This window comes from Lepisosteus oculatus, chromosome 6, assembly GCF_040954835.1.
Source record: "Lepisosteus oculatus isolate fLepOcu1 chromosome 6, fLepOcu1.hap2, whole genome shotgun sequence".
NCBI lineage: Eukaryota > Metazoa > Chordata > Actinopteri > Semionotiformes > Lepisosteidae > Lepisosteus > Lepisosteus oculatus.
The window spans coordinates 12,961,617-12,984,082 of NC_090701.1; the positions used below are offsets into that span (position 1 = coordinate 12,961,617).

Below are 22,466 nucleotides of genomic sequence, written 5' to 3' on the forward strand. Positions count from 1 at the left end.
TTAGATTCAACAATGTAATGGGTTCCATATTCCACAGACTCTTTTACAGTGAACTCGCTAGTATTGTTCTGAATTTTCATTCACTTCAAACAGTTCCATTCGGCCTTCAAAGTCTGGATCTCATTCAATTAATAATTTTGGACGTGCCCATTTTGTATAATCATTCAGCCATCCAATTTTAGAACATCATTCACTCCTCGTAAGGACCACAGCAATACAAAGCCTATCTTGGAAGCACAGGATTCCACATTGGAGCCTATCCAGGATGAGATGCTAATCCATTACAGTCTGTCTAATAAAATAAAAAAAAGACAGCTGAGTGTCCTCCAGCTTCTGATGTGCATCTATCACAGAAAGCAACTCATATTTCCTTCAAAGTGAAATTTACTGTAGGATGCAGCTTAAGATGCTGACTTTAAGAATTAATATACAGCTACATGCAAATATATCAGAACACCTTTCGTGTTCTCCATGCAAAGAAATTAGTTGCTAAAAGATATATCTACTGTATAAAATCAAAAAGGCATGGTCATCTTCTGAAAAAGAACAGCATATTGAATCATGGATCCACATAAATACCCTAGTGTTTTACTTCATCATACTTCTACCGAAATGAGCTGTGAAAAAGTTTGAGCAATATTTCCTATTGCTCGAAATTAAAAATGTATAGCAATCCATCCATTATAAGAAAGCTGCTTAATCATCTGAACTCTCCAACTCAAGCAACTCTCCAGAACTTTTCCAGGAAGAAAAGAGTTCAAAGCAGAACTACATCCCAGGACAATCACAGGGACAATGTATTGTACATAAACATTTTAATCTAGCCACTGTATCTGGAAGGAGCACCAGGAGAAACCCAAATACAAACAGAGAGAGTATATGTAAACTGTGCACAGTCTGGAATTGAAACAAATGCTGAAGAACTGAGTCAGCAGCATATGCAACTGCTAGACTATAGTGCCATTATCAACATTTCAGAGACAGGCATTGAATAATTTGTTTCTCTGCTGATCAGTGCTCTGACATTGAGCTACAATAGCTAAAGATTACTTGCTTTCTCTTGCCAAGAAATACTGTAGAAGGCTGTTTTAATATCTTCAGGGCACTGTTTCATCAGATGCTCGTCTTCATTTTTGTTGCTACACCAACCTCATGAAGACTCGATAAGCTGATCACTTTCCTTGTTTATCCCCAGCCTTCTGTGGAGGACAAATTGTCCTACCCAGGTGGACAGGTTTTTGTATCTACATGACTACATCTTCACATTTACTGCATGTTTCTTGCTTCTGGAGATTGTTTCTTTTTATACTGTACCTTAAACTATAATTTATGCAACAAACCTTTCAGGACAGAATATAAAACAGGCTTCAGTGCCAGCAAACACTGTTTCTGCTGGTTCTTTGGTTTTCAGAACACTTTGTAACAATAAAACTTAACTGATTGATAGTAGACTGCATTTGTCGCTGTGAGAAAATCAGTGACATCAACTAAAGATGAGAATTTCTTACACTGCTGTAGCTAAGTGTTTTTTTTTTCTCCCCTTCCCAGGTAGGACTTACTGCAAGTGTGTATCAGACTGGATTTAAAATTTTCTGAGCAATAATCTATGCCTCGCTACAGGCCATTTATACAAGCTAAAAGGGGCGATAAACAATGCAGGTGATCACTATCCCTTCCAGAATCTGGGCCGATGCATTGTATTCTAGAAAACGAGAACCAAGCTGGTCAGTCAGAGTTGCAGCTTGAGATTTTATTCTGTGTGCTTCCTTAGCACACAAATTCCAAAGCACCATCTGACTTTCTTTGATTAATAAGAAAGGCATGCTCTTACTGTGTCAATCTTCCCACATGGCAGCTCTTTCACAGATTAAGAGAAAGCATTTAGTACCATCAGTGTAATTTTCCTCATCCTTGCAGCCCCTGTATAAGACAAGGGTTCTGGTGTAACATACAGCGCCAGCAGAGTTGACATCACAGTAGTGATGCAATAAACATACTGTAGCCTTTATTATAAAGCCTTTACTTAAGTACATTCAAAAAGCACTCAAAAAGCAAAGAGGGTAATCAGACAAAGGAATGTGCTGAACCAAACTCTTAAAATCCTTTCATTCCAAGCAAAAAAACAATCAAAACTCCTAACTTCCTCTTCCAAAGAAACTCTTGTCCACTCTTGTCTACATTACTAACTCTGTCTCTCCTTTAAAATGTTCTGAACATACCAGCCATGCCTTAAGTAGTAAGGAACCACAGATAGCCCTAAGCCATGCACCTGGAGGTAATTAACATTCCACACCTTGAGTGTGCCTGTTTAACTCAATGGACACTCATTATTTAATTGAAACATTATAATTTGGATTTACTCCACTTTACAACATTGAAATAATTATGACATAATTCAGGGATAGTTGAACACAGTAGTTATTATGCTCTATATACCCTGTAGAAATGGCACATACTAACGGCAAGAAAGTTAGCAACAGATTTAAAACACAAAATGCATTAATTTTAGAAACAAAATCCATTATGGGTATTTTTAGGTGTAATTTTGACAACTATGAAATTTTAACTTTTAAAGGAAGCAATCAGGGTAATTTGAAACTATTAATTCAGTACAATTTCAAATAATGGAATAAAAGTAACTGATAAGCTGATCAGTGTTCCTCAGCATTCGTAGCCTTTTATTATGTTGGCGAAGTAAAGTGAATAACTGAGAAAACCGTTAGATCATTTCAAAGCTTTATTTGCTGACTACAGGTAGCTGCAAATAGAAACTGATTGCATTTTGCTATGGCATTGGAACAAACCTATAAAACTTATTTTAGCATTATTGAATGTTTAACAACATAACAAAATATTTAAGAGATTCAAAATCTTAAAATGAAAAGTGCAGTACTCTGCATGGGTATTTTACCCATAGTTTACACCAATAAAAACCATGAAAATGAGACTGAATGTAGAAAAGAAGTTTTTATTAACAATTGTCTTTACACCATAAAGAAACATTTATTATATATAGCATTTGTAATACACAATATAGAATCTAAAACAATTAATCCATCCAACAAACAAGTGCATTATACTTTATAAAATACCAGCAATAATGAAAAGTATCAGTAGTGAAGATAATAATTCCAAGCACACAATTCAGCTAAAGCAAAATAGGTTATATATAGCATTGAATGAAAGAATTATCTGAACTAATAATTTTGCACAAAACAGTCACAATATTACAATAGACACTGCAGTTGAATGTATTATGTTACAAATAGCCTACAGAGATAGATTTTTAAAATAAATTATTTAAATAGACAACTGGGAAGCACTTTGTTACTGAGACAAATTAAATATATCAGTGTCATAAGGTGCTGTTGTTTTGGTAGTTGTTCTCTCATTCAGTTTAATCCAAATCAATATTTTTAATATCATATTAAAAGCTGGAAAACATAGAATGGAGTTAAACTAGTTTACCTTTTTTTCTAAACCCATCAATCATCGATTGCAACTTCATATATTTTCAATCTTGTTTATAATATTTCATTACTCTATATGTAAAATGCATTGTACATGTAAAACCTTGTGATTATGGGTCACACTAAAATAACATTTATGCATTTTGCATTTTGTAAAAAAAAATAACAGTTTCCCTTGGATTTATTCTAATGAAAACTTGGTCATGATCTTTCAGACATCATAGAGAAGATGTCAGGGATATAGTGATGCCACTACAGTATATGTTTGATAAATTATTTTTATTGGTATCCTTTCAAGCACAAACTTGAAATTCCATATTTGTTTGAAAAGGTAAGCTTTACATAGTTGTGCAACAAGTGGTTATGTTTTTAGGTGCTTCTATACGAGTTTTAATTATAACTGCTCAATGTTGTGCTCTCTGTAAGCAGAATTAAACTACTGTAAATGTGAAACTAGCAGTTATAGAGATATATGGTAAAAAGATTCCAACACTTACATACAGTATATTAGTGCTAAGTGCTTGACTATATCAGAATATATCTAAATGTACTTGGGAAAAGCCCCAGCCTTCATTATATTATTTATTACCACATTGTTTGCTTCCTTAAATATGGAATACACAAAATTAAACACTTACCTGGCATATTTGTATAATTTTGAATATGTGTTCCTTTTTAGATTTCTATAATATTTCCCTTTGAAATATTAAAGTATGAATACACATTATGAAATTAATAATTAATAAGTTTACCCTATAATATGAGGGTTTCATGGAATGACAGTCCAAAGCATCATTCAAAAGAAAAAAAAACCTAAAAAGAGAACATCTCTATCATGTGCTAGCATCACCACAGTACATTATATTGCACAATTTATTGATTATACTTGACAACCTAATACAAAGCCCACAAATGCCAAAAAGCATACTTACTGTATTCATGTCAAAAGTAATAAGTGGTAGAGCCTGGAGTGACAAGACAGCATTCATTTGCCACTCTTAAAAGTTACAACACCTTGAATATTGAGCAGCTATTGAATGAAGTATTGAATATTTCCATTAAAGCTGACTGGACAGTATCAAGGACAATTAAATATTCAAACAAGAGTAACAATACGGGTGCTTACATATGAACTGAGCACATTGCCATGAAAAACACTGCGGATGAGATAATCCTTCCTAAAACAAAGGAAAAAGATAAACACTACCAATGTTATTATTACAATTGTTCAGACAAGTCTATAATTATGTTTAGGGTCTTGTAAAATCTAATTAGAGCAGTGTACTGGATGGTCATGGGATCAAATTCATGGATTAAATCCCAACTGGGATTCTGCAATTGTACCCTTGAGCAAGGTACTATACTCAATCAGATTGCTGCAATAAAATGCCCTGCTTTATCCATTCTTCATTCTCATCACTGCTTTTAAATGTTGAATTCAATAATGAAATAAACCACAGCTATTTCAAGTACTTCCTAATTTCCATTTGTTTGTATTTCTAATTATTCTTTATTTTGCCTCAGACACAGTGTGACAGATTTCTGTTGGGCTGTGACAACCAGGGGTGGATATACAATCTGACCTTAAATATTTTGATCAAATTTCTGACAATCAGTGGCAAAATGTCCAACTGCAGAAAATGTATTTGTTCCAACATTTTAAAATAAAATATGCATAAGTAATGCCAAACTAAATTTTAAATCTCAGGCATTAAGGAGATAAGACTAAACGTTTCTCCCTATCTGAATAATACAATATATGCCATCTTACATAACGTACAATATTGTTTATGATATATTATTATTTAAAAGTAAATTATATGTCATACTTTAAGCACAGTATACCATCTCTTCAAAATGCTCTTTCTGTCTGGCATTTGAACCATTATTGACGATCTAACCATGGAACTTTAAAAAATATATTTATACGTTGAGTAACCATGACTACAAATCTAAATAAAAAGCTTGGAAGGTGGCCTGTAGAGTTTCAAAATCCAGATTTGATTTCCTTTGATGTATATGTGCAGAGTACCATTCACTGTGATATTTGGTTAGTGCAATAGTTCAGAATACCTACACATAATAAATCCCAGTAAGAAACAATATGCATGGAGATCAATTCAGATGATTTGAAATCTCAAACAGAACTCACACACTGTTAAACTGTAAACTTATTTGGCACAAAGAGAAAAAAGCAAATAGTTTAAATTATATTAATCCATTAAAATTAATTTCAAAACAAAACAGCTAGCTGTAAGCAGACTGGGTGGCCTTCTCTAGTTTGCAGCCTTATTTATAGTAACAAACCTTTTAAGATTAGTATAATGTCTTTCTATGTTTAAATGTAAGGATCTTTCCATTTTTTTGGAATATTTGTACACATAATATACTGTAGGAACACAAATTATTAGAATTGTCATGCACTGAGAGCAAACGGAAAATCAGATAAATCTATGGTACTACATTCAAATACTGAAATAATTAGTAACACGAAATGAGCTTTTATGTTTTATAGTTTACATTCAAGGGATCTTTTCTGCAATTCCTTGTCATTTGAAAAACTTAATAAGCTTTGGTGGGATTTATTGATCCATATTTTAATTATATATATTAATATATACAGTATTATATCAATATTTGTTTCTGTAAGGATTGTAAAGCCATTTGCTTTGAAGCTGGTTTTAATTTGGAAGCCTTACATGCAAACTGCTCATATTACCAGTATATAAATGTTATTTTACAACAAACTGCATCTGTGCTGTAGATGTGTGTGCATTTTGGGAGGTGAGGTATAGGTTTCTGTCTTTTAATTTCACATCTCACAGTCATACATAGTTCAAAAAGGAACATTTTGCTTTCAGGTTTGTACAGCATACAGTGTACTGTAATATTAACGTACAGTACTGTACTAATGCACATTAATGCGTTTGTGTACTGTACTTGTACTAATAGTATGTACTGTACCTCTATAATGTGGTACATAAGACAGATATAATTTTACCTGATACTCAGTGGGGTACAAAATTTACTCTGAGATAATGTTTTCTGCAGTCATTGTTGGGGCAGTAACTACCAGGCTGAGCAAATAAAAGAATTAAGAAATTAAGCACTCTCAAAGAAGGTATCTTGCATCCTGGGATGGTGGATCATTTAATGGTGTCTTTTATTTTGCATCTTTTTTCCTATTTGTACACTAGGATAAAATACTATGTAATATACATTAATTGATTTTAGAAAAAAACGTTTCTGTTCCTATTATCCCTGTAACTGTTAATGAGACTAAGATAGCATTTAATTCCTTCATACCTAAAAGTACTCAATTTTGGAATAATGAAAAAAGATGTTTGCAGGTAGGGATTTATTTGATCTTATTGTATTGGAAGAGTTCGGACTGGGCAATGTTGTCGAATGCTGTTTGTATTACGGTATCATATTGTTCAATTCAGTTTAATATGTGATTTTTGTCTTTCGTCTACACTTGAAGGCTTTTGAAGGATCTGAATCACCTTGCTGCCAGGACCATAAAACATTCACTTATGCTTTCAATGCATAAACATAAAATTTACCATGAAAAAAAACTGGAAGAATTTAATTCAGGCACAGAGGCTGCTGTTAGTTTTAAAATATTACAGTACTAAAACCAATATAATTCTAAACTGGTAGAGTATTTGCCAAGTCTGACTTCTAAATGATGTGGAGTCCTGCCAGTGAGAAACAGTCTTTTGAATGTGCCATGGTTCTTTAGTCTGGCAGTTCTGACCATTTTTGTCTGGAAACTAAAACAGTACTGTATGTATCCCAAGTGGCATTCTGTCTACAAGTAAATAGAATAAAGACGATACTGCTTGAGTGAACTGTTATCATTCTACAGCACTGGCTTGAGTATCTTGTAATTACAAAACAACAAATTATCTCATAATTACGAGATAATAATGATTACTTCAGTGTATGTACAGTACAGTACAACCTGTTACGTTGTGCACCGAACGCATCTAGAAGCTACCGTGAGCTTGGCTGGCACCTTCGGTTCAATGATCGTGTCAATGTCCAGTGCTGCACAATTTGTACTGCATTTTGTACTGCATTAATTTTACTTTCGACTGGGGTTTAGTCATAATGAAATCTTGCAGTTTTTAGCAAATATGAACATAATCATTACAAGCATGAGGACCAGTTCTGTGGGATTTAGAGAACAAAGCAATGATGGTTCCATTATGAACAGTTATCCAGTACAATACGTGCAATCAGTTCCACTGCTTAAAACTGTGAGTCCCCATGTAGCGATATACTGTAGATATGACAATTGTACTATTGCGTGATCACATAAAGTATGCGAGAATTACTATCTCGTAAATACGAGATAACTTTGTAGGAATTACGAGATAAGGGCGAGGATCTTTTTTTTCTTGGTGGCAGCCGTGCACTTCTGTATGTGTGTATGCTGTATGCTAAAACAATTATTCCAACAAGACCGTATAATGAATATGCAAAGTTAGAAATTGATGGAACTTTTTACATGACTGAAAAGAGGATGTTGTTACGATATCTGTCTTGCATCTGTTTAGTACACAAACCATTTTTGATTTGGAATTAAAATGAATAAATTAATGTATCAAGAAACTAGTAATTGTATATAAAGTAGGTCTATTCTTCACATAGTGCAGAGTAATCATGTTATTAGCTATTATTAAACAAACTGAGGTTATAAAGGGGTCACAAAATTGCGCTAAGTATATTTTCCAGGTGCCAGCTCAAACTGCTGTAACTGATTTTTAAAAAAGAGGATACTGTATATTTCTTTACAATTAATGATTAATTCTGATGAAAACATAAGAATTCACAATTCCTTGAACAGAAAATTTCATTTTTTCACATGGAATTCGGTTTCAAACCAAGAACTGTGCATTTTGCAAAAAAAAATTAATGTATATACAGTATAACACTAATATAAAAAAGCTTCAACTAACACCATAGAGGAACTATAAAAGCCAAATGTGTTCTGTATTTAGGAACATTTACATATGTTCCAACACTCTTTGATTGTCACTTACTGTGGATTACTCAATATCCGTAAAACTACCCCTTTCTACCTGTCCTTAAGAAAAACACAACATGGTACAGATATATATAAGAATGTGTTATTCCCAGTTGAATGTATGGGGTAAAGAAAATCCAAAACGAACTTAATTTTGCTCTGTTATAACTAGTTGTACTGTTACCATAGCATGGAATACTGATTAAAAATTAGTTTCTCTATTTGTCCAACTCATAGATTGGAGCATAATTAAAATGTTTTTATAGTATAAACATATAATTGTATTCACTTCATAAATATATGCACTATATTATTTATAATTTTATATAAATATAATTTTATAATTTTTTATAATTATAAGAAATGTATAATTTTTCTTTATGTTAACAATGGAAAGCTGTCGCTTGGAAATGGTGATTTCATCATTTAAGTGGCAGAAACTTAACGAAGTCTGAAGTGAATGGCAAATCAAAATAGAGGGAGATAGCAAGTTTTCCTTAAATGTCTTCATGGGGCAGAACAATAATCATTTTTTTGACTCGGGACATACTGAAATCAGAAACTTGTCTATTAAAAATTCTGTGGGATGGAAAATTACCAGACGTTTGTTGGCTTGACAGCAGGCGCTCAGAGCGATTATCTGAGATCGAAAAAGTTTAGTTTCAGCTGTTCACTGACACATTCAGCGTGTGACCGGAGAAAACATTTTAGGACTTTATTTCTTGGTGTTTGGTTACGTAATGGGACATTGAAACAAATGGGAAAACTGAGACATACAGTACGTAGCTATATTTATATTTGGTGGGAAGGTGGTGATCTTTAAAGTACTCATGAAATCTCACAGAAGGCCCCAGATATTAATTAACTGTGGTTTTGCAGACAGATCACACAGTAATGGGCCAGCCAGCCATGGCCTCAAAGGAGCCAAAGGGCATCTGTCTCTTATAATTTTATCCAAAACTTCAATAAACTGACTGACTCAGTTATTGGTTTTTAATGGTCAAAACTAGCCTCAGTTTCGGGCTTGACTCTATAAAGATTCTTATCAAAGCTGCATAACTGTGGCTCTGTACCTACATGGCTTGCCACTTTTATGTGCCATTGAAAAAGATTTTTCTGCTGTGAATCACTGAATAAGAGAGGGGTGATATTTTCACACAGAGTTATAGGGCTGTTTTGGAAAATGCTCTAAGCCTCTTATGGAAGCTGGTTCATTGGGAATGTTCAAATAATGGATTGATTAGGTTCTTTGATCAACTACAGGCAACCAAATAAGCAAGAGGAGTCAAAATGACCTTGTCTCATTTGCAGCCTCTTTTACTCTACTGTATCTTCTCATTCAGTACATCCATTCAGTATGGTTGGATTCCGTTTTAGCATTACTACAGAAAATAGTAAGCTACCTTTATTAGATGAAATAGCATATTAAGACACCTTTAAGTGCAAAGATCTTAATAAGAAGAAGTAATAAGTTGTACAACTTAATGAAAAGTCAATTCATAAGTGAGGGCTGCATGACTTAGTAGGATATATCACACAAATATGAAAAACACCAGGTAACAGAACAAAGCGTTCAACAAGCACTGCAGCCATTTGTTGATTTATGTTGATTATGAATATGTTGATTTTGAAAAATTATGTGTCTTAGGAGATTCAATGCAATTTTTAACGATTTGCAAATACGCAGTAGCACACTTTATGTCCTGACAACTACAATCAAGAATCACTTGTAAAATGTGATGCTTCGCTGCACTCTCACTGAGAGTTATTAAGGGCTCCTTACTGGCATTCACATAGAACGCACATGAAAACTGACATGTTACTTAAGTATTTAAGGTACTTCTATGTGGGTAACTATTTGACCTTTAAAGATACTATTGTTACTTCTCCATTAAATCTTGAATGTTGTTCATAATACTGTATATCAGGTTGTACTGTGCAAAATACAGACGCTTTCAGGTTGTTTTCAATAATACGTTTTCTTGTCCAACAAGGCTTATGCTGTTAAATTTTACAATTACATGGTTGTTAGTATGTCTATCTATCGACCATTTAAGACAACTTAAAGGATAATTAGGAAGCATTTATAACACTAGTGACAATTACATATCTCCTGTGATTTAAAATTAATTTGTCTTTGTGCACTTTGTGACATTCTGAAGCTTAGTGTTTGGTGAGTTACTGTAGAAATGTGCAAGAACTGAGAAATTAGAAAGGAAAACCCAAACAAAAATTGCACATATTTTTTCTTAGTGATATTGTGCACCTATTATCCTTGGATTGTAATACAGTACATCATTGAGGGTCCCATTTCTCAAATTTCAACTAATGGAGAAATCTGACTTATCTAACCTGAACAAATTGGATAGGTGGCAACTCTATTATAGACTATTGCTGCATATACAGTAACATTTATGCTGAATATAAATTACAGGCACAAATCTACCAAGCGACTGCTCACCAATCAAAAGTCACTAGCCCCTTGAACAACAATGCAAAATACAATAATATAAATAATTTCTGATTTGGAAGTGTAATGTGATTACTATAATTATGCTTTATAATTCCACCTTTTTGGTCTACTGCTCACTACAAACTATAAGGATTCCTACTCTCTGCTGTTCATTTAAATTAGAGAAATTACATGGTATTTTGAAGATTTCAACAGAGGCAAAGATATTGTCAATAATTTAAAAAATGCTATCAATTGAAGAAGTGGTAACTTTTACCCTAAATGTAAATAGCCGTTTACATTGTTGAGACAGGAAGAAGAGAAGGAAACGTGAGAGCTGTAAGGATCCATACCAATAGTTTCCCTTTTCACCTCTAATGGCCAAACTTTTTCTGATCTCTCAATCTGTATCCTCACAGAGGGGTCTTGGAACTCCTACTGCAGAAAGAAGTCCCAAACCACAATTATCCTGAAACTTGGATCACTCCTTCCCCTTTCTCTCAACAACAGACTCGTCTCCTTCTAAATCCTTTCTATTCGTTTGCAGATTTAGAATTTTCACCACTTTCCTCCGTTTCCTCCCGGGTTTGGACACTCATTCTCACTTCCTCCTTGCCCCTTATTAACTACTCGATCTTTTGTTCTCCTCCACCTTATTTATCTCCTTCTTTGACTCTCTCCCTCATACCTGAAGAAGGCTCTATAGCCGAACGGTTGTTTCTTCTTTTTTTACCTTTGACATTGGAACGAACCTTCATTTGTTCCTTTGCAGCCTACTCATGCTGTCACAGCTATCTACTCAAACATAATGTGTAATCTAGTGTGTTACACAAACTTAAGATTGGTGTATGGTTTTTGCAAAACATTATAATCAAATTTTCAGAAATAATTATAAAAGAAACTGAAAATAGTTATTCTATGATTCCTTTTCTGGTTGATCTTATTTCTTAAAAAATATTAAACCTGTCAGTCTTTATTGAGACTGGAATAATTTTTGCAACAAATCAGGAGTATGACAGGAGTTAGTTTTCACAATAAGTGATGTATAATGTGGGTTTTCTGAATCAATAATTAATACAATGAAAACAAAAAGGCCCCTGGAATTGATTTTTCTATAAAACATGTACATAAGAACAGAATATCGCAGCAGTATGTGAACATCTTATTTTTCTTCAAAGATGTACTATACATAGTCTGATGTTCACATATCATCCAGATTATAGATGGTCTTTATATCCAAATCAAAACAGCTCTTTTATAGGACAGTGGTTTCCGTCTGTAGGAAAGACTGTGCCCTTGAATTGCGATGAAAATGGGTTGTATTCTCAGATCCATTTCTGGAAACAGATCTGTGTAATCCATAGTCTCGGCTCACATGCCAGTTCAAACACATACTCCTCCATTTCCTTTTCAGTTCTCCTTGTACCTGAAAAGAGTTTTCCAAAAAACAGTCAGAAACGAAATTTTTGGGAAGTGATAGCAACATGAGTAACATTAAGTTAAGTACTGTACTATTGATGAATTGGGGCTCGATGTTTTCATGCATCAGTGATTTTGTATTTTTTCAGTATTATAAAAATGTATATAAAACACCTTAATAAGACACAGTATTTACTGAGTAATTGAATACTTAGTGTAAATGATGAATTACATAATTCATCACGGCACCATAAAAAGTAAATGTATAATAAAATAACTGAGGCAGGAATAAATAGCTTTTAAAGCATTAGGTCAAAAATGTATTACTTGGTTAAATTAATATTTTTGTATAACAAAAAACCTAATAAAGTTACTTGTGATTTAGCTTCAAACCCTCAACAGAGGTATTTGGTCAATACAAATATAAGTAATGGACAGCATTTGTGTATCCAACAACATTAAAATGATATAATTTAAGAATCAAATCTCTTACAGTGCTATTAAACAGCATTAGGGCAGGGTGTTGTTATAAAGTGACTTTATGATTCTTAGTCAATTTTATCACATTTTAATGTCATGATCATAAACCCCTCCTCTTAAGGACGCTCCAGCCCTTCCTTGTTTTATTCGTAATCTCCTGCACCTGCCTTCGGTTCCTGCCCCTTTGCTATAAAAGCCAGACGTTCCTGCCAATCTGGGCTCAGCTTTGGAAGATGGACGCCCGGAATCCCGCCTACTCGTGAGTCCAGGAGCGACTCGACGGCATAGGCTTCACAACGGCATCTTGACCATCTGGGTCCAGGATCAGGGAGCTTCTGACCCTTTGCCGGATCCGGCTCTTGCTTTTAACTCCGTTTATCTGTGTCACGATGGATCACCCAGATTTGGACATTGGCTTTCCCTGGATTATCTTGCGGACTCCCTTTGACTTGTTTGCCCTGGACACACAGCCCCGAACACCAGCGCACCTTGGACATGCCCCCTGTTCTTCTTCCAGCCCCTATCCTAGTCTTTTTCCCCGTGTTTTCTCACTCCCTTCCGGATTGTGCTGTCTGCATAGGGTCCTGAAAGACGCTTCGTGACATTTAAAGGTGTAATCTTGAAGACAGAGAGTATTAACTTAATAAGTCAATAACAAGTCAATGGTTTCTTTATCATGCACATATATGTTAGCAAAATGTAAAATTTGATATCCATTGTATGAGTGCTGAAAAAGCTCATGGCTACATTTGATGTCAGCTACATCTTTCTGTGTGATTAAGGCTATAATCTTTGCCTTTTTATAAAGGGATGGTTATCCCAATTATGTTACCCTGTCTGAAATCCAATATCTCATTTCATACATGGAGTGCAACTCAAAAGAACTTACCTCACTGTTTAAAAAGCAGTAGAGGATGGCAACCACAAGACCCTGCAATCACATTTAAAAAAAAAAAAACATTAGATGCTTTTTTTGTAAACAGTTAGTTCCTTTGATGACATGGTAATAAGTCAAATGGAGGTTTTACCTGGAAGGAACCGATGGCGAGTTCAAAAGATACTTGATATTCTGGTGACAAAGTCTGTGAAACAAACACGATGTAATGCACTCCAAACAATGGGATCAGCAGCAGAGTGGATTTGGCCAGTCTCCTGAAAACAGTCACATTTTATCAGTAGAGTATAGTACATTTACAGAGTCTAAAAAGCTACAAAGCATTAATTGTAAAGAAAACAAATGCATCATGGCTGCTAACAACTGATCTGTATCTTGAAATATCTCAAACGAAATGGGAAATGGATCCTTGTGACTGGAACATGCAGTGAAGGATGATGTTACAGCACAAGTTTGAAACAAATTATATCCAGCAAGCCAAAGTAAAGAGAGCCCAAAGGAAATCAAGCAAAGGGCAAAACCTTAGGTCAAACCCACATGCAATGCCTTCTGTGTGGGAAAACAATCCTTGTGCTAATCACACTTTTTTATTTCCATGGTTTTGGATCCGTTTTCTCATGCAACTCCAAGAATACTGAACCAAAACCATGGAAATAAAAAATAGTCTGTTTTCACTGGCAGCAAGTTAAAACCATTATTATCAATATGCGCTGTTAAATACAGTATGTGAAGTGTTTACAAAGTAACCATGAATTCATGAATTAAGTCATATTTATAAGGTTTAGTGTCTCATCTTGCTAAATACAGTAAATATGGCAGTAATAAACACAAAACAATTCTGTGCCTTACCTGAGCACAGTCTTTACTCTTTTTGATTATAACACTTTCTTTTCTGGTTGAGTACAGATTTAGAGTACTACAAACCTAAGTAAACAATAGGTGTAATTTTAATTTGTAATAATTTTAGGAAACACTGAAAAAATCCTATAAAATCATGTAACACTTTCATTTTGATAATGACAGTATTTTCCTCTAGTCACTATTTTCTGAAAAGCAAAACAAGATAATCGCATGATATTTATTTTCCAGTAAATTGTGACAGTAAACTATTAGACCCCTTGAATTTGTAAAGAACCCAATTTTATTTCTGCAGTGGACATAAGGAGATGTTTCCCAGGTTAACTCTACACTGAAATAAAAGCCGCAGAAAATAATAATTTTGTACGAATTTTAAAACACTGAAGGACAGCCAAGTATTAACCATTAACAGAAAGGGAGTTTAAATGGTAACGAAGTTTAACAATGGTACTTTTAATTGACACCAAATTTTGCAAAGAAAACGTCACATATACTTACGTATTTCCTCCACACAAGTTACAGGGAATTTTCCATGAACATATACAGTATCAAGGCCATAGTTACCACTCCTGACGTATTATAAAAGAAAATCTTCCTATTTTGTATTATACGTAGTGCTTTGCATTAATTGTAATACATGATACATATTTGCTTTTGTATATCTCTCTCTCCTTTATGAATTAGATTTCTTTATATATGTAAAGTCCTACTGCTCTACCTGAGCTACTGTATTTTTGTGTGTGTATCTAATGGATTTGCTTTAATAATTTTACCCTGTTTAACAGCCTCATGCAAAAGCATCAACCAAATCACTGTACAATAAACATTATACAATGTTTATGTATAATAAATGAACCACATAAAATTATCTGTGCTCCCATTTGGGTACATAGAAACTTAACCATTTGGGCTTAACTGTTATATTATTTGCTTAACTGTTCCTCATTATGCCTATCCATCTCCGTGCGAGAAGTGCCGACACACTGTGTGTGCTACTTTCAAGTCTCAGAATGAGATTGAGAAGTCTCATCTAAACAACAAGGGACTGTCGCAATTTCAGCTGTAGATCTTACATGCAATTAAAAGGGTTTGATCAGTCACTTCCCAAAGTCAGATCAAGGGCTGTAGGAAACACAATGTCAACCTGGCTTTTTGGATAAAACTAAGACTAAGTAAAACTCTGTCTACAAGATCCAGAAACAGATGCTTTTATTTAAAAGACTTGATTTCATTATATGAACTCAAAATGTTATAAAAGCAGTTTCTAAATGTTTCCCTCTGGGATGGGTGGAGGGTTAGTGATGGAGCATTTAGGGATACTACCTGTCACATACAGTAATAACCAGTGAAATATTCGATATTCTGGGCTTTATACTCAAACCACTTCCCACATACTGTATCTGGTGCTGGTTAAAGGACATAATCTCCAACACAGGCTGTTGAATGGACTATTAATTAGTCATTACACTGTGTCATTACATCTAAGGTACTGTACTAACTCATGTATTTTATAATAAACTATTTTTATAAAGTGGTTACACCAAGTCTATTTTAAACACTCATTACGAAGCCCTATTCTACATTAATAAGAACAGTGTGCTTGCTGAGTGAGTGAGTGAGTGCGTGAGTGAATGAGTGTCTGTCCCTTACTTTTCTTTCAGAGGACCACATCCTCACCCTCACCACCTGATTTATAGCAGGTTTTATACTCGCACTTGGACAGTTTCATTTTGACTGCTACTCTTACATAACCACGTGGAAAGAGGGTCATAGATTGGCACAAACAAATATGAACAGGCGATATCGAATGGAGATAGCTCAGTTAAGGCAATGCCATGTGGGAAAATGAAAGATTTGGCTGCCTTCTGTTTTCCCAAAGGGTCTTAAAAAGCAATCTGTCAGTGAAATACAGATGTTATCACATTTGGACCTGTTTTTTTTTTTTCGTTAGCCTTTTTTCTCTTTGTAAATGCAAATTCTTGGATCTCATTCCCTCAACAGCGAATGACCTTCTGTCTCCATGTGACCAGTGGGATCTAAGACGATTATCCACCACTTCTCCCATCATGCCAGTAGATGATTTCTAGGTTTTGTCAGCTCGTCTCTGAATATTGCAGACGTGATTAATAAAAGAGCAGCAGTGGACTAATCACTCAGAAAAGATGAGTGGCATCCATCATTCTTTGCAGTCTTATTTACCTTTCCCATTACACTGTGGGAAATATGTATGCATGTGCATACTCTTTGTAATCCATTTTTGTAGCTACTTGAATTATATCATGTCACATGTTGAGACAGCAGCCTGGATTTTCTCTATTTTGTTCATAACACTAATAATCATTAAGTGATGATTTCTGATCAAAGGAATTGTCTATAACTGCCAATGTATGAAATTAGTTTAGTTCATTTTTCATTTTGTGCTTTTTACACCATAATTGAATATTTCCTCTCTAAGCTATTATTCTACACTTTCTATAATTATTCTCAGTAAAATTATACAAAACAGAAACAATTTGCGATTTTTCTGTTTAACTGTATAAATACTTTACATGTAGGCAAAATATGACATTTTATATTGCACACATTTTATAAGGCCAGTGACTGATATGATTTGGCCAGAACAATGCGGTATTTTATTATGCCATCAAATTTGAAAACTACAGTGTGTTTGTATGTTTTATTTTTATATAATTCCTGGTAACTTTATGTCATTTGTTATATTTGATATGTTTTGCAGATGTATAGTATGTATATAAGAATTAAATTCTAGTCTATTGCTAAAATGCACGAAATGTATAAACGTAATTGGTTTCAAACTTACAGTACTGCACAGTACAACAAACTGGCAATTAGATCTTAATGTAACATCAGTGATTTAATGGGTAGGAAATTTTCCTAATGCACTTTACAGACCAGAATCAAGGAATCATAGGAGAAGCGAAAATCTAAAGCTCAATATCAGATTGCCTGTTAATATAATGAAGGAGGAAAAACACATCTCATATTAACCCAGTGCACACAGTAAGTTGATAGACTCTGTCAGGATTTTATAGACTATGTTACACTATACTATTAATTTTGGAAAAAAAAAACATTGAGTGAAATGTAATAATTCCTCAGACATTTATATATTCTGCTCACTTAAAAAACTTTAAAAAGCTTTCAGTTGAGGTCACAAAAGATATCATTGAAAGTCCCCTTAGATAAAAGAGTTCCCAGTGTCTAGCACCTGCTGTTTTGTTAAAGTCACTATAGGCAATATTTGCATAAAGGTATATTTTAAATAATCTTCAAGTGTAAAATGAAGCTTGTACACTCTCCTCTTCACAAGCAGTTTCTGGAAACTGTAGTGAAGGTACAGAAACCACTACCAAAAAAAAAGAAAATAAAGCTCTGTTTAATGAAGATGTTATCCTTCATTTTGCATTTTTAAAACTCATTTGACACTTGTAGACTTACCACATGACGTGGAATCAAATAGCTGCTGTTTTTAATAAACACTTTTTCATTTTTAATTGTTAACATGTCATCTGCAGCTGGGAAAAAGGGAGGAGCAAAATCCTGTGATACGTCGAGTCGACACATGTACTGTATGTTAAGCGCCAGAAAATGTTGCCTGAAATGTCTTGCTAAAGCCCAAATGAATCCAAGCAATCCAAACAAGCAAACTGTCTATTTTATGTCTTGAATGGAAACTTACTTGTATTGGGACTGATCATTTCCTCCAACATCAGGACACATCAGCTTCTGTACCAAGATTCTTATTATGCTTATAAAAAGAAGAAAATTTAGCTGAAAGAAAGGCAAAGAAAAAATATTTTCTTTAAAAAAATGAACACCACAAAAAGCAAAAACAATAAACCATTCAATCCAAAAGGATCACCTTCTTTATTATTTTTATTTGGTTGAATATATCGTCAGGGTCACTGAAATACTTTAGTGTGCCTCAGCTACTGTCTTTTTTACTTCTCAGCACCTTGCAATGTTGAATTATTAGTTTACAGTAACACAGTAGTTACATGTATTTAATAAAGCTCTCTTTTTAATCTTAAAATCTACAGTGCAATGTCTGTGCATTGTTCAGCTTATGATATATTTTAATTCTGCATTTGTTTGGTATGACTGAGCAGGCATGTACAGTACTGTATCAGCTGCAGTGCTACATAGTCCAAAAATGGTACAGTATGTGAAATAACGACGTACAGTCATCTCATGCCTTCTTGGATAATGGTAAAAACCCTTAACTATCTGTTAGGGTTAATTTCTGTGTAATCTTTATTCACAGATCATATAAGAACAGAACATTTTCTCCCTTGCACAAGGCCAAAAACGCCCCTGTCATCTGGGTACTCTAAATTAGCAGGTCTAATACCCTAATGGGCATTTATTCTCTACACTAATTATGCTGTTTTTTACAGAACTGCAGTATACAGTATTTGTGTATGCAAGCAAGAAAACCTCTGTTAAATGTCTGTCTGATCTGCATGTCCCAGCTCTGACTGTGCAGTGTAAACATTCCGAATGCTATCGTTTGCACTTTTTTATAGTTAAGATGTGTTACGTCCCAGTGTGTGTTCTGTGTGTGTTTTTTCTGTTATGTCCACACTGTTGACCCTTGATTGTTCTACCTTCCCCATTGGCCAACCATCACACCACTGTTTCAATATGATGTCATCATCAAACAGCCCTCAGCCAATCAGAACACATCTTATTCACTATATAACATGGAGGCTTTAGGAAAGAAGAGGCCTTTTGTTTGACTTTGGTCCTGTTCGGTTTTGGTTATCGCTTCGCTTCGCTTCGCTCCTGGTTATTGCTTCGGCTTCGTTTGTTGGTTTGTTTTGCTTTGTGTGTGTGTATTTTCGTATAGCTTCGGCTTTGTTGTTTTGTTGTATTTACGTTAGTTTCTTTGTACTTTCGTTTGTTTGTGTGTTCATCCTTGTTTTGTCATTACCTTGCCCCAGTGTTACATGTTCAACTTTTGTGTTCTTTTTGTACCCTGCTCCTATTTATTACTCTTGTTTTCCCTTATTTGTCTTTCTGGTTCACTTGTGTTTTTGTGTGAACTTCTGTATATAAGGTTAGTTTAGGTTGTTGGATACACTTACACACTTAGTTGATTTTGTATTAGTACACTAGTTTAGTACGGGTGAGTGCCGTTTGTCTTGTATGGTTTTGGGTAGTCAGTGCAGGTTAGCTAGGGCGTTGAAGACACCGAAGACCGTGTGTTTCGGGGTTTGTTTTGTAGTCAGATTAGCTTTCCCTCACTGTCCTAGCCAGCTCCATTTTTGTTTATTTTCTTTCCTTTGGCACCACTCTAGTTCCTTACCCTTATCACGCTTCCTAGTCCCTCACCAAAACCCCCCCTGCTTCCAAAAGAACTATCCTAAATGTTACACCCCTTTTCCCCTAGACACTTGGGGTCATAACAAGATGGTAAGTGTTTTTTATTATTAAAATGTTTTTAATTACATTTGTGTACATCAGAATAATTTCATCAGGGTCATTTAAGACTCAAACACATTCCCTGATTGGAAAATCCCAAAGTAAGACAGTATTTGATATCTTCAACGGTCTTGTCTAACAGTGGAGTGTCAGCTTCATGTTTTACCCGATGTGTTCACAAAGTCTTAAGACAACAACAAACCCACCAACAAATTAGTGTATAATAAAGGATCCCGAAGCGATTTACAGATAATTGGGGACCCATGTCATCTACCATTAAAGTTCAACAAACACCTGCAGTCTTTCTGTGCCTGCAGCCCCACTACAGAGAAGATCAGGTAAAGAAACATGCTCTCAGAGGTTTATAGGGTGACTCTGACTTGTTTTTTTGAAAGGCTTAATTACAGCATGAGTGAAAAGGATAGGAAACAGAAACAATTAAATGAAAGATTTTTTTACTGCTTCTCAAAAAAAAAAAAGGAGATGCATAGAAATTCCTATCAAAGCACATTTCTGTCTCATTTTGCATCTCAGAATGTCACTTATTCAGCATTCCCTCAGTGTCAAGTGATGTAGATGAACACTGCAATAATACATCAGCTTATACATATTCAAGCATTGCTTTCTATTTCACTGCCTGCAGACTCTCATAAGTGAGGTACAATGAAATATGCACATGAATCTCTGGAGAGGTGAACCTCAGCTGTGATACATTTTCCTTCTGCGTGTTTTATCTTGTATAATGCTGTGGCTTCACACTTTTCAATTTCACCACAGGATTAAAGAATATATATTTTTTCATTATCACTCATGAGCACAAAGTATGTAAAAAAAAAAGATTATGCTGTACTTACTACAATGGAAATTATAATTGGGCTGTTGATAATCCATTTTGGAGTATCTTTATCAGTCATATCCCAACAACTGAAAAAGAAATTAGCCAGGGTAATCTAAGAAAACAACACATTTTGAGTTTATATTCTTCATCCTGTGTATTATGAAAATGTTGTGTACTTCTATCATCCATCCAGTTTAACCCTCGTATTATGTTGATAAATAGATACATCCATTGTGTTGTGGATCACATCGACCTGCACAGTTTAAGTCTACTCAAAACTTAGTTTTGGTGCATTACTCAGTAGAGTAATGAAAAAAATAGTAAACTTGTTTTTATTTTAGCTCTCCTGGCCATCTACAAAGGACAATACAAGAGCATTTCTATTACAAACACTACACTGAATAACTGGTAATCGTCTTCAAGTATGCATACTTAGATGATCCCAGAAACACATTGGTGGGGCATTGAAACTCTAAGGCTGAAGGACATACTCTAGGTGTTTACTTCAAAAACCCAAATACACTGGCAGTATTTGTTCTAATATACTAATAAAATTTTAGTGTACTGTACCATAACTAGCCCTTTTCTAACACAGCCACTTGAAGTGGAATAAATCTGTCAGACAGGCCTTTGAAACGCATTTTGCACAATTACAGTACATGATTAACCAATGATGGAGACCACAAAGAGAAACTGTCACTCAGGTTAACCATTTTTATTGCAAACACAAACTTGAACCTTGGATTGCATAGTGTGGATCATAGGAATCTAGTTAAAATTACTGAAATTAAATGTGAATTTCAGTTCACATTTATTAAATATAGTTTAGTGCCATGATTTTTTTAACTACATATTGTTTGCAGTTTCGATATGCTTAAATGAATTGCGTATAACCAAAAACCTATAAAGGGAAACTAACTACCAACACAGTTTATACTTTTCTTACCTACTGCATGTCATTTCATAATATTTAATTTTTTCAGAAAGAAAAGAATAAAATTCCATCTTAGAGGTGGCAATATTTTGTACGCCCACACTGGGTCATTACATGCTTGCTGAAACATGTCCCATAATTCTAGTTGTTCTTTTCAAAAACGTTTGGCCAATTAACTTTAAACTTGGTAGCTATCATTTGGTGACAAAAGTTACATAATGACAAAATAGGAGTTCTGTACAATTTGTTCTCTTGCTGATACAGTACATATCCCATACTACACTGCTCCAGAGGAACTGTTTTGTTCGCTCAAGGTTTTGCCTTGTAATTGTATTTTTTTAAGGATTAGAATAATCGCTGTCTTGGTTTTTTACTACCTTTGTAGAGATATTCATCAGACTCTTTCAATGTGTGTAGCAAAAAAGGCAATAAAGAATTTAAATGGGGTGAAAAACAAAAGAAAAAATGGCATGTTTAAAAAATATGTTTAGTCAATCACTCATTTTAATATGCCCATCAACTAATTAGTGGAAGCTAGATTTGGACAAAGAAACAGTTTCCAGATTTAAGGACTATGTTGAAAAAATATTATTTAGCTTTATTACTGTGTTTATAATTATCAGTGAATTATTGATGAATT

The 22,466-nt window shown here is 34.4% G+C and overlaps 1 protein-coding gene across 2 annotated transcripts in view; it reads right to left on the reverse strand.

Annotated features, from left to right (window-relative positions):
• Window positions 1–2,958: 2,958 nt before the first annotated feature.
• Window positions 2,959–22,466, reverse strand: part of vipr2 (vasoactive intestinal peptide receptor 2) — a 70,622-nt gene continuing 51,114 nt past the window's right edge. Inside the window, exons 9-14 of one of the 2 annotated variants that reach the window (XM_069190992.1) lie at window positions 20,909–20,978; window positions 18,310–18,401; window positions 13,885–14,008; window positions 13,746–13,787; window positions 13,345–13,474; window positions 12,297–12,383 (exon numbers count right to left, since the gene is read on the reverse strand). In XM_069190992.1, coding sequence (XP_069047093.1) covers window positions 13,382–13,474; window positions 13,746–13,787; window positions 13,885–14,008; window positions 18,310–18,401; window positions 20,909–20,978 — 421 coding nt within the window. In that variant the 3' untranslated portion in view covers window positions 12,297–12,383; window positions 13,345–13,381. Of the gene's footprint in view, window positions 12,384–13,344; window positions 13,475–13,745; window positions 13,788–13,884; window positions 14,009–18,309; window positions 18,402–20,908; window positions 20,979–22,466 lie in introns of both variants that reach the window. The other variant, XM_006634507.3, reaches the window with a different exon arrangement.